At 36.6% G+C, this 13,578-nt stretch overlaps 2 protein-coding genes across 17 annotated transcripts in view; both read right to left on the reverse strand.

Annotated features, from left to right (window-relative positions):
- Positions 1-8,027, reverse strand: part of unc-104 (kinesin family member unc-104) — a 62,588-nt gene extending 54,561 nt beyond the window's left edge. For 11 of the 16 annotated variants that reach the window (XM_087359079.1, XM_087359078.1, XM_087359082.1 and 8 more), the window contains exon 1: positions 15-169. The gene's annotated coding sequence lies outside the window, so the exon portion shown is untranslated. Of the gene's footprint in view, positions 1-14; positions 170-7,539 lie in introns of those variants that run through there. The other 5 variants (XM_087359085.1, XM_087359086.1, XM_087359068.1 and 2 more) reach the window with 2 other exon arrangements.
- Positions 8,028-9,022: 995 nt separating this feature from the next.
- On the reverse strand, positions 9,023-13,536 carry Sod2 (superoxide dismutase 2). The gene is made up of 5 exons (XM_022060676.2): positions 13,352-13,536; positions 12,546-12,742; positions 12,091-12,204; positions 11,499-11,678; positions 9,023-10,591 (listed from the first exon to the last, which is right to left on the reverse strand). The coding sequence occupies exons 1-5, from the start codon at positions 13,387-13,389 to the stop codon at positions 10,443-10,445; spliced, it is 678 nt and encodes a 225-aa protein (XP_021916368.1). The 5' UTR covers positions 13,390-13,536; the 3' UTR covers positions 9,023-10,442.
- Between the last annotated feature and the right edge of the window lie 42 nt (positions 13,537-13,578).

Consider the following 13,578-nt stretch of genomic DNA (forward strand, 5'->3'; position numbering starts at 1 on the left):
TTTAGAGTTCTTACCTTGTATTTTTTTAAATAATATAACTCGCTATTCGCAAACAAAACTATCACAGTCTAGTTTTTAAACCGCACAGAGAAACCAACCCTCCCTCGAAACTCGACATTCTGTTGTTCCACCCTGCACAATATTGTTCCCCAAGATGTCTGACACGGCCGGGGAAATTTTGGAGAATCGAATGACGTCATAGCGCATGCGTTTTTGTTGCGCAGAAAGGTCACTGAAGTGGAGAAAAGGAAAGAAGGTCACGTGGTTCAACTGTCCAACAATGCACAGCAGCTGAGACAATCAATACCAGCAAAACGCTCTACGTCACGCGGGCTCAGACCAATCACAGACTAAGTCAACGCTCCGCCAACCAATCAATACGGCCATTGGCAACCCTGCTGCCATCTACAAGCAGTTCCTTTAACATATTTCACAATTAAATATTAATATAGAATGTTTTCTCGATCTGGAATTTTTCTTTAGACTTCCGTCCGATAAATGAAAAACAAGCGAAGAAATGTAATAATACAAAATGTTAATTACAACAGAAATCACTTATTAAAGTAACATTCACGACTAGGAACTCGACCAATGGCGCGTTCTGGCTGTGGCAGTGTGATTTACGACCTAACCTAACATAAGGCGTTCGGAGATGGTCTGTTGTAATTCAATTTTGGGCATGTCACAAGGACTCAGGCTGAATTTTGTTCCACAGCTGAAGTTCGACAACATAACCTTCAGCGGGATATAAATTAATAACGAAGTTGCGCGAAAAAAAACTGTCCCATGCAAAGTAGCTCTGGACTGTCCGCTCTACGTAAAGCTGTAATGACACTGCATTAGTCCATTAATAGATAACACTCCGCGGAAAACACGACGTCACTCCAGTTAACATTTTCTCACCAACATGATAGAATCGTCTTTAACATTAAGAGTGCAGGGCAGTTATTGATCAATATCTGCTTAACGGACCTATACAGCGAAACGAAAATCTAAGATCTATTTTTATAATGGACAATAATTTAAGCTCATTCAACCAAATACATTTTTTTATATTTAACAAATGTTTAAACAATTTTATATCACTCCTCTTACTCAGGTAAGAGGGTCGTTAGCATGAGAAGAAAAGAAAAATGAGATGCAATTTTATAATTAAAAAAATATACAAAACTGGATGTAACTAGAATTATAACTATCGCCTACAAATCTTAAGATAAGTAATTTAATTTTTAGAAAATAAACAAAACGAAGACATATAATTCGGGAATAGAGAAATACACCAAACTGAAAGGATTAATTTTGATAAACCCCATACGCTGAATTCAATTGGTTCAATACAGGGAACAGTTGATGCGTTTGTGAACGCATCTGTGAACTTCAGCTTCCATAAATGCAGTAAAATCATTGACAATATGAGTATCCAATAACATTCCGAACCAATCAAATAACTTACAGCTGTGTACATTTCATTTATGCCTTTAAATTTCGCTGTAATCGGATTAATCGAATACGAGTTCAGGCTATACTAAATGTGCTTCAGTAAGCTACCTGAAATACGGCAATTTATGCCTCGGGAGTGTAAGTATCGATTTTAAACCTCCCATTACAAGGTGAGTTTTGGCTCTGTCCGTCTGCCAAGAGTGGTGAAGGTGACGCATCTTACCTTAGAATGCAATTCCTACTGCGATATCTTAAAGGAATCCGAACCGACGACATTAAAATAATTTCGGCGCAACCAACAGCTATATACGAAGACAAGCACAGAATAAAGCAGCAATATAGCAAATGAGCAGTAGAAATATTAGAGCATATCCATAACAGCAAACTTGTCACAACATACTAAAATATTTCAAATAAAGGAAATATATTTTAAGATCTACATTTTATAAGTATAAATTTCCGTATAATAAACCGTTTCTGAGATACAGCTCGATCTGAGCTTCATGTAACGCAGGGGTAAGGACCAAAATGAAAACCACATCATACACAGATGAGTTCACCCCCAGATAACACGTGTATAGACAGAGATAATTCTGAAACACATAAAGTAATTTATTTAGGCCAACTTGATAATTCAACGAAGCTGTGTCAACAGTTATACGGCGTCGAAAGTGAAACTATTAATCCGAACAGCGAATTGGTAATGATGCGAAAGTGACCTGTTCTACAACACTACCCTGGAATGTTTTTGCAATGGCTGAGGAAACCCGCCAAGACAACTGATCACCCAGCCGAGATTCGAAACGAAAACCTACGTAATACAAAGCAGGAGTGTGTGAGATCAGCACAAATAAAAAACACAGCCTAGGAAATTCGACACCCCCCACGATCCCTAGAGGAAATCAATTTTGGCTAGTATCTACATGCCGTCTCCTGCCCGTATCACCATTACCCACTATCCTTAGAGCAAAATCATATAAAGGTATCTGTCCAGTCTCATGTCTGTATCTTAACTTCACTGCCGCGCTAACCCCACCGCTTTCTACATGGATAATCCTACACACGAGCTATCATGTCGATAATCAAATTTAATTTTGTATGTGTGAGGGCTAGACACGTTACAGGATAGGGTGTTCACATCACTAGACCGTGAGAATTGAATTCTGAAGTCTGAATTCACTTACACTCCCTGTAATTCAATTTCCCAGTCACTCGTTTTCAGCATTACACGTCACACCACCAATAAACTTCCGGTCTCATCTCAGTCTGTTTTGTATCGATATCGATACAATTCATGAACACATGCTACTTTTTCATTGTACCATCGGCAGTAGAAACATGTTTATATTTGTTAGCTAAAATGTATAAAAAGACTACATTTATTCCGATAATAGTCAAGTGTTGGACTAAAGTGAAGCCCCTAACTTAGGACCGAGCGTCTGATAATGCATTGCTTGGTGAGGGCTGTCATAAATCGTGGGGAAGTGATAGACGAGCGTGGAGCAATGGCGGAATGACAAATAGCAGACAAAAACTGAAGAACTCGGAGAAACCTGCTTCCAGTGCCACTTCGTTCACCTCGAATCTCACTTGAACTCAACCGAAACTGAACTCTGGTCTCCGCAATGAGAAATCAGCGTCTAGACGAAAAGTTGATACTTATCCCTCGTAAAAGGAACTAGACCGTTGCTGTACAGAGTTAAAACGCAGCATCAAAACGAGAACTCAGAAGCAAAGTCGCCTGCACCACACGGCAACTTCTCCAGCACATGAGTTATGCGAAAAGTATACACAGCGGCGTGCAGGGGTAAACCTCAACAGAGTTGCACGCCGTCCACACTGACGCGTAAACATTGCGAATACCTGTGAAGATTTGCGTCCTCTGTAATTAAATCTCCACACCACACTAAACAATTAATGTAGCCTGTCCAGCAATAAATTACATGAAATTAATGTGCATGAAAACTCGACAATATTACTTACACCACATCACGCCTACGTAAGCGATTTCCTTATTATGGGAAACAAAAACAAAAAATCAACAAAGAACGCATGACTAATTAATATACGGACATTTGACTGGAACTCCAATATGGTGTCCCGGAAATTGTCCCATTTCCTTGGAGAGGAAATTATCGGAGTGATGCTGTGAGCTTCACTCGGATCTACGCACGTCATAAACGATTCCATTAACATCTGAAAACGTGGACACACGACATTAATAAGACTTTTGAACAGCAGACATGACTGTGGTAAAGTTCGAGGACCTTCTAAAGATAATCAGGACTCATCACGACAATGAGAATATTAACACAAAAATTATGCATTTCTAGGTGTGCGCATTTAATTATTCATTTATTATATCAAATCTAAAACTTCTTGACGATGGTGAAGAGTCATTTGAATAAAAATTTCCTTGGATATTATCCATCGTCTAATAAAATATAAAATATAAAAACGTAAAACGACGTTTCGGAGATGGGACTTTGGTCCGGAGATAGGGATTAGCTCTATCTAGTGGGCCCAACTGTGTAGGAACCTGAAGACGGAGATTGAGTCCCATCTCCGAAACGTCGTTTTACGTTTTTATATTTTACTAGACGATGGATAATATCCAAGGAAATTTTTATTCAAATGATACATTTATTATGTTCGTACGTAAGCACAGTTTGAGCAACAACGGCGTTAAGCAGCTAGAGGAAGCACGCAGACGCAAATACGAGCGGACCTTCTACAGTCAAACAATACTTTCGTTTTTAAGGAAATCTTTTATACTGGGGGAGTGCTTCCGGTTTCGTACAGTGAAGTTGCATGTCACTGCTAGGACATCCACATCCAGCATTACGTCAGGCAATTTATCACCCGGACCGAGTTCAACAGCAGCTGCTGCGAGGTCATCGTCTACCGGTAGCAAGTAGTTGCAAATGATTCCCACACAGGTGTTACCTGTATTAAAATCTCCTCACACACAAATAAAACCACACAGCTTCGAGACTTATACCAACAATCAAGCTGGGGGTAACATTTGAAGGGGTGTGAAAGTCTAGAACAAGATGAGCCCTACCTCCACGACCACTATATATGCCATCATGACGTGGGTTTTAGCGAAGACGCAGTTTTACTTTCACTGGATTGACATGGTTGGATTTAATGAACGACCGGAACGAGTACTTGATCAATCGGGCTGGGTTGAATGACTGGGCTGAGTGACAAATTGGATTGATAGGACCAGTCGGCTACTTATGATAAATTTTCATGTGGTTGAAATCTATAGGCTTACTAAAGTATATTATTCTTACACAAAATTCCCGACCGGCTACTTTTTTTAATTTAGAGAAAAGAAAGAAGTTATTTCCAGAACTTTAGCTTCCAAACGTGTTTTCGTCAATTTAATGAGGTCAGAGCTTCTGGTACACGATAATTCGCTACTTCTATTGGGGCATTTCCTTTCTGTGGTGCTGGTGGGGGTAACAGTGACTCATACAGTGGTGCCACAATGGTGGAGCTGGTCCTTCAAACGACGACGTCATCAATTCCACGAATAGTTCAGTCGGCCTGAGCGTCAGGGCTTTCAATTCAGAAGATCTTACGATCAAATATCTGGCTTCCCTTTTCAGAGATCACCCTGATCTAACAAAAGCGCTGCAAAATGTACAAGTGCGTAAATATTAAAATATACTAGACTGCCATTTTGTCTGTTGTTCCTTATGTGCGTGAAAATTGATCTTAATCTCATTCAGAAATGGAGGCGTGGTCCATTCAAGCAATTCCACGCCTCCTATAGAGGCCGAAGGTCATTTTATCCAAACCACTTCCTCATAGGTCTATTTGCGCTAGACAATAGGCTACAAATATAATAGTACGTACATGAGCTTTAAAATGGTATGTAAACATTTTAATTGCATTATGTCAAAACGTTTTTAAAGGAATCGATTTTTTTCAGCAGTTAAACTGCTTCCCCTTATTGCAACTATTCTGCAAATTCTTTTTGTCTTCCTCTAGAAGCTTCCCAACCAAAATTATAAAAGTCTATCTTTTTCACAGAACACAAAATATACATGTCCAGCCCATCTACCCTAAAATAATGGGTATTGTGTACGCGAGACGAACGTGACCGTGGTATGAGTACTCAATAACTTTCATCGAAAGCAAGAATTTGTTAAACTCTCTTTATTAAACTGTCTTATTTTTCTGGAATTTAGATCTAGTGAATATCATGAAGAAGTCTCCTAAAATCAATAGGAAGCTTCCTCCTCAAAATATACGGCGCAAGCCCGAAATAACGCGGATGTCTGAGAACGTGAATAACAATCGCTTTAAAAAAAACTCACGCATCACTGGGATTCACAATTTACACATTACGCTACATGCACGAAACAATTACAAAAATACACAAATTACACTTTAACCGACCATAACTATAAAATAAGAATCTTATTACGAAAGTGAAATACAGAAATTCTCTTTACAGAGACGTTCATGAGCAGCACACAGTAATGTTCGTCTTGCATAATGAACAATAATAAATTATTCACTACAGATGTGCTATGTGTTCAACAAATGCTCTGATGCACTATAGGCACCTAATGGTAAATGCTTTTAAACATTTTATAAGCTACCTACATTTGCATGCAAACTTGTCTTCCTTAACGCAAGTTGTATGAATCCCAAGAGAATTTCTGGCCACCTTTTCTTCATTTCTTTATTCCACTCCGCCACATAAACATGTCTTGCAATGGAGGTATGTGCAATGTATTTCTTGCAAGTCTCAAAAGGCGGAAACAAGTTAAAATTACTTTGTTGATCATACCGAATGAAGATCTATGTAATAATAAATTGCAAATGTTCAAAATCAGGTACGATATGCCAGTTGCTTTCATCTGTTTGCTCCACATCTAAAGTTTACAAAGTATATTATAGATGTTCTGGACAGAACAAGATAGCCAAGCAATTTCATACACTATTTCTTAAATCGTGAGTAATGAAGAGGTTTGAGGCAATTTTTATGGGATTCTTTATTTAATATAATTTAAAAACACTTTCGTATTTCACATTGTACATCTCTGCTTTAAGAGGTGTTATTGTCAAATGTTTGTGCATGAAGTAAAGTTGTTCCTGGTATTTAACTATGCACCGCACTATGCACATGAGTGACGTACAGATGGTACACCATCATGTATTTTTAATGTTGACAGTAGAAAAAGGTAAGTGGCTAGCTTCTAGCTTCACACTGAAAATAACTTTACCTTTGAGGAAAGAACCCCAATACCCACTGACAAGGGAGCTATATGGGTCCCAGAGTCTTTCTGTACATTGTGGAAAATACAAAAATCCTGCCCTGGGAGAAATCAACCCATCATCAAGTACGTAGCCTAGTCTTTAATCTCAGAAAACCGAACAGGACCATACAAGAGAAGAGGTGACCACTACTTGCATAAAGCTCATAATAAATTTCGTGCAAATTGGTGAGTTATTCAAAGTTGTAGTGGCACACAGCATAGAAATCTCACAATCCTATTTTTATCCATTGAGAGCAAACTGGGATAATAAAAAAACCAATGTATTTTGGAATGTAAACAATGTTATTTCATGGCAAAACTGTATTTACAACCAGTGGCAACTATAATGACATATGGGGACTGCATTCACAGATGTGTCACTTGGACTCATATAGATTAAATACATTAAATAATTACAGATTTACAACCAGCTGTCAGTAAGCAATACACGTCTATTATAAATAACAATGCACATTAAGGAATAAAGAGTTTTCTAAAATTTGTGATATAAACTCTGAGCTGTTCAGAAAAATTCAAAATTATATATAACCAAAACCTGATACATCTGAAATATAAAAAAATAAATATGTCTTCTAGTAGGTGGTTACCAACGTTTCAGAGAATCTTAAAGCCTCCATTTTGGGGGTAAATACCCTGAATACCGAGTTGATACGTTCCTCCGAAGCACCAGTAACCATCACAAGATTACACGGCGCCACAATCTAGACCATAACCCCATGACAGGAAATATCAACCCTTGGAAACTCATATCAACAAAACTGATACTTTTGACAATGAATATGACAGATTGGCGTATTACCTGTTGGAGAATTCTCAGAATAATAAAGTTCACTTTACTCAACATAAATCAGAACTACTTCGTAACTAGAACTGCTGTGAACAACCAGCCAACAGACGAATTGTACCGGCCAAAAACAGCTGAGATAAAACATGGAGGAAGCAAGACTGGAGAAAACTATATGTAACGTTGGTACAAATGTTAACGGGCTTCTACAAGGTAGTTAAACTTGGTTAAATAATGACACATTTAGTGAAAAATAGCCAATTTACATTATATAAACGTAGCATTTCATATTACAATTTGTACACAGGCTAAAGGAAGTATCATATTCTTGTCAGGACATGTTAGTGAAAAATCGTACACATGTACTCTACATCACAGGTGAGAAAACTATAATGCAAAATTACAGTTTTCCTCCTGGCAATGCCCACATTAATGTGCACTAACTTTTTCTATTATGTAATCTGATTATTCATTACTGTGTTCACAGCAACCTGATATTGGTCTTTATCCTAAACTACATGAATCCACTTCACATCTTCTCACTGTTTGCAAGCTCCATTTTTATATTACCCTCCAATCTGTCTATGACTTTTAAGTGTTCTCTTACCCTCACTTTCTTTCTAGGTATGATGGTTATATTACAAAAGTAATTCATAAATATGTTTTTATTCAGGCAAGGTGTTTGTTTCTCTGCTATATAAAGCATTCTAACAGAGCATAACAGCAAAATAGGGCAGATCAAAAATAAACTGAAACATTATTCACTCACATAACAATTGTAGATCTCAAATACAAATAGCACAACTCCTCTGATTTAAAAAAGAAACCTTGCTACAAAGCTGATGTTAGAAAATCTTGCATAAACAAACTCTGAAAGCATATTGAAATTATAATGTTCTCCAGATTGTTTCTTTAATCATAATTTCACAATGATTTATTGAGGTTTCCTTACATGAATATGTACCAACTATACTGAAAGAGTTTATATTACAATTTCAAATATACTATATAAAATAAACACAAAGGTTAACACAGTTCAGTAACTGCCTACATTTCTTCAAAACACACAATGGTATATTCAAATTTATAACACAACATGAGGGAAAACATCTATACACCTGAAGTTGATATTTTTAGAATTTTTTGCATAAATCCAGGCAAACTGGATGTTGTGAACATCATTATTCTCACATATGCTGGCAAGCAGGTATGTATGTTATAGTATAAATATGTTATGACACCACACAATTAATTTACTTCAAGAACAACACAAAAACTCCTAGTTATTTAATGGGGGAGTTGGTGTATTTGGCATTTCTTGTAAGATATACACAGAGTTTTGTGATGTGACTGCCATGAGAATAAACACTATGTAAGCAATGGTCTGTAAGATTAATGGACGACCGCTGCTGTGTACTACCATCCACACACAGCAAAATAGGGCAGACTGCACAAGATCACAATCAACAATTATTTTATACAAGGAACAATAAATAAATGAACTAAAAATGTGTCAAATTTATTCCCAGCAAACCACAGCTGCCATTTGCAATATGACTACTTTATACAGACATCAAAACTATTTTTACATAATTTGTTTCCTTCTTCTGTAAGAAATATATTTTCACACAATCTTTTTAATTCAGTACTTTGAGGTAGACAAAAAAAATGCTCAAATTTCACAGCTGCTACTGAAGATCCATTCATTAGAAGTAAATGTGCACATGCACTATCAAGCTGCATAAATGTTTGAAATGACTGCAGTACTTTGAAACTGCAAATAAAGTTTTACAAATCCATCACACTACATCTTTACAGCTCAAGAGAGTTAAGACAGAACATCAACCTGGGTATAGACTGCAGATACCAATGCATATCATTATTATATTCAATATAATGAATATTCATTAGCCACAAGCTAATTTTACAACGTTCTGCCTTCACAAAACAGTTTTTGCAATCTAACATAACAAAGTTATACATAATAATGTTGAAAACATAACATAATAATAAATGATTTCATCCCAAGCAATTTCATCCTTCCTTTGCATGAAGTTACTCCTGTGACTAGAAGTATGTACTCAATGTGTGAAGTGGGAAGGGGGTAAAGTTTCATGTATTTTTATACTTCAGAACTTGAAGAGATTTCATAGGATTTCTCATCCATATCCCCTATATATCTTTAGTGTGGTGTTCAGGGGTACCTTCACTGTTATATATTTTATATGCTATTCAAAAGTGAATTAACATGATTCTTAATTTCAGAGATATCAACTGATAAGGATTTTCATATTGATATCAATATAAAAATATTTCATTGGCCAAGGAAAATCAGATAAAAAGTCAGGTTAGAAAAACTGAAGCTTATATAAGAATAGCTTAAACTGTTACAATGCAAACAAGCAAGTTCAGATTTTCATTTACAAATATCACACTGAACGTAACATACACAGAAATCAAATAAGCCATCATGAATTTTTCATACTGATATCAAAATATTTTCAATATCATATTGTATCAAACTAATAACACTAAATGACAGTCCTCATCAATATACAGCATACAGTAGGTACACAGAGTACTTTTACATAGAAAAGTACAAGAAACTAAACCAGAAGTTACATATGATTATTTTTTTATACTTTTGCTGTAATGAGCAGGTGGGGTAAGAAAATATTGATGCTGTAGGAAGTCATGAGTTTACTTGGAATGAAATTTAGTGCTACAATAGTTATGACCCTACACAGCAAATTACATAACTATTTGACTCCACATAATTTGGTACACATCAAGAGGAACAACATCTTCATCCATTATGCAATGCATGCTGATTACTTTCCTTTATCATAAAGTTTACTAGAAAATTCATAACTATCCATAGGATAAATCCAACAGTAACCCCAGACATAACAACTAATTTATCCAGATCTTGCTTTGGCAAACCTCTCTGCAACATCCTTCCAATTTACAATATCAAAGATTGCCTTCACATAATCAGGTCGAACATTCTTATACTGCAGATAGTAAGCATGTTCCCAAACATCAATGCCAAAGAGTGGCACAAGACCTGTAAAAACAGAAAGAAGCTAAAATTGAGACCATAGTAATCGAAAATAAAAGGTAGTGACATGAACATTCATAGACTCACATCTAAAATTATTTTCTGTAATCACAAACTAAAGAAAGAGAATGGTAGTAAATACAAATGAGAATATTTTAGAGAGTTTGTAATGATATGGGGTATATATGTATCTGTAGAACTAACTAACTAACTAGATGGCTTACCAAACCCGAAGGTTCATCACCGAATTAACAGAAGCCCTCCACCAGACCCTGTCCTGGGCCAACAAAATCCAGTCTCCCTCGACTCCTATCTCCCATAGATCCCGCCTGAGATTATCCTCCCATCTACATCTAGGTCTCCCCAGCGGTCTCTTCCCTTCAGGTTTCCCAACCAGTACCCAGTGCACACCTCTTGTCCCATCCATGCGTGCTACATGCCCCGCCCATCTCATTCTTCTCGACTTAATCACCCTGACAATACTGGGGGAGGAGTACAGATTTTTAAGCTCATCATTATGCAGTTTTCTCCATGCCCCATCGTCTTCTCTCTTAGGACCAAATATCCTCCTCAACACCCTGTTCTCAAACACCTGCAATGTGTTCCTCTCTCTGAGTGAGAGACCATGTTTCGCACCCAGAACATGTATGTAAAAAGATACTAAAAGTTTTTTTATTTCAATAAAAATAAAGTGAATTTACCAGATGAACACCTAAACTGTGTTACTGAAAATATAAACTCTGTACAGAACTTCTCCAATTTAATTTCCAAACCACGTATAACTGCTGTGTGAATGTTACATACTTCTTATATCAAGTGTTAAACCATCAAGCCTATAAAGAATGTGTAACTTGGGCTTTCAGGAATAAAGAATGTTTGTATGTAATTTACACAGATTCTTAGTGAAACTAACCTGTTGTTGCTTCCAAAGGGTCTTGATTAGGACAGGATGCTAACTGAAGTCTCTTCGTCTGTTTGTTGTAGCCCAGCCAGCCCCAACCAGAACCTTGAACTCCAACAGATACTGCTGACAGTTGTGCTTTCAAGTTGTCAAGCGAGCCAAAATCTTTCTTAATGGATTCTTCCAACTCATCTGTGAAGAATTATTTATAAACATATAGGTATCCGTGTCACATCCTTCTGCTATATAGCATTCTAAAAGTGAAATGTAATTTATGGGATCTGGGTGCACACATATTGGTAACTAAAATTTCTGTCACAATGAATTTGAATTCCACAGTAAAATGCAGGAGAACAAATCTTATTATACCCAAGCAAGAATTTCACCCTTTTCATATTTTCTTAAAAGAAAGAAAGAAATTATTAACATACGTCTGTAGATTATTTAATGATGTTATATATTTCAAAAGTTATTTAGCAACAAATAAGAGCAGATCTTAGTGTGTCTGATAAAGTTACATAAGGACAAAGAAATGTTTTCAGAATCTTCATAACATGCATGGTACTCCCTTAGTAACTAAACAACATAACATTTGAAAACCAACTGCTTGGGCTTCCTCCAGTAGGAGACAGGTTCTGCCAGAAGATTGTGTGGTTAATGTGGCCTCCACCATTAAACTTGAGAGCAGGAGCCAGGCTGATGATAGTGCTAACACAATCTGCAACAATTGTATCATATCAGTCATTCAGAACTTTGAAAAGGTCTCCAATCTTTGAAATACAATCCTACTCAGAGCGACAGAATGATGATTTGTCTTAATTATCTGTCCTTCCTTCAAAAATATAATTTTATATATGCACTAATAAACACCTTGTGTGTGGGCGAGCACGTATGTATGTGTCAAACTCATAATTAGTAAATAAATACCTCCATGGCCAGCAGAAATCAGATTAATTCATACATTTCAGCTTTGCATTTCTTATACATAAATATGAACATATACAAATGAAAGCCTTTTACATGAGAAAAAAGCCAAAGTATATTATAAACCCCTCTTACTCTTTGCTTGTGCTTCCTTCAGTTTTTCCTCTGCAATATTGAGGTTATTCACATAAGCAGCATGATGTTTTGAGTGATGGAGCTTCATAATCTCAGCACTAATAATGGGTTCTAAAGCATTATAATCATATGGCAGATCTGGAAGTGTATGCTTCTGACGCTGACCTCCACTACACAGAATTCTGGGATGATTACACCTACAAAGCAAGTAAACCGTACAAAATATTTGCCACAATTCTTACTCCAGAAGCAACTAACGTTAGAAAAGATTACTGTTTTCCAAACACACACACCAGTCTTTTAATTATTTAATGACTATGAATCTGGGTGCACATATAATATCCTATAAAATAAGAGATCAGAGTAGTAAGGAGAAAACTCATACCATCTGACAGAACTTGTTTGCCTGAAGAAGAAAAAAGCCTCAAAAAAGACAGCAGGTTCAACTGGTATTCAAAAATGTACCTTAGAAAAACCGAGAGTAAATGTTACACACACTCTACTAGTATTATTTTTCCAGCATGGTAATAAGCGTAATCTAACGTACTACTACCGCATTTAGATGATAGACCTGAAGAAAATCACAAAAAAGTATCAATCAAGATAGCCAGTCACTTGGCCAATATTTGATTCGGTGCCTCCTAAACACGAAGCAAACGATGGACTAAGAAACAGTATATATATGTACATTTAATGAACTTCACAACAAATGCCCTTGAAACGTAACCAGTTATGAGGTGAGTTTATGGCTAGAATGATCGCATATACAATGTACGTAAGTATGTATAATTATTAACTCAAATCACCTGATAAGTGACACTAGTCCATGCCTGCACGAAATCATTGCAACACAACTACTGCGCGAAGCTGTAATGAATTAACTTGACTGACGTAAACTATTCCCAAATGCAATTGCACACACCACAGCTACAAGAATTGTACATCAAAGATCGAATCGGGCCAATATTTCCCTTGCAAAGTTCACGGAGGTTTTACTATTCGATAAGTAACTCTATGCGATGGTATGTAGTTT

Source organism: Zootermopsis nevadensis, unplaced genomic scaffold (assembly GCF_977971745.1).
Source record: "Zootermopsis nevadensis isolate Lab colony 2312 unplaced genomic scaffold, Znev_1.0 Znev_ptg000030l, whole genome shotgun sequence".
Taxonomy (NCBI): Eukaryota; Metazoa; Arthropoda; class Insecta; order Blattodea; family Termopsidae; genus Zootermopsis; species Zootermopsis nevadensis.

Excerpts from the sequence above, each read along its gene's own strand:
- Sod2 (XM_022060676.2), bottom strand. The coding sequence starts at position 13,389 with ATGATTTCGTGCAGGCATGGACTAGTGTCACTTATCAG. Across the intron at positions 12,205-12,545 it reads GAAGGAAGCACAAGCAAAGA|ATTGTGTTAGCACTATCATC; the intron begins GTAAGAGGGGTT and ends CAATTGTTGCAG. Across the intron at positions 10,592-11,498 it reads CCCTTTGGAAGCAACAACAG|GTCTTGTGCCACTCTTTGGC; the intron begins GTTAGTTTCACT and ends CTGTTTTTACAG.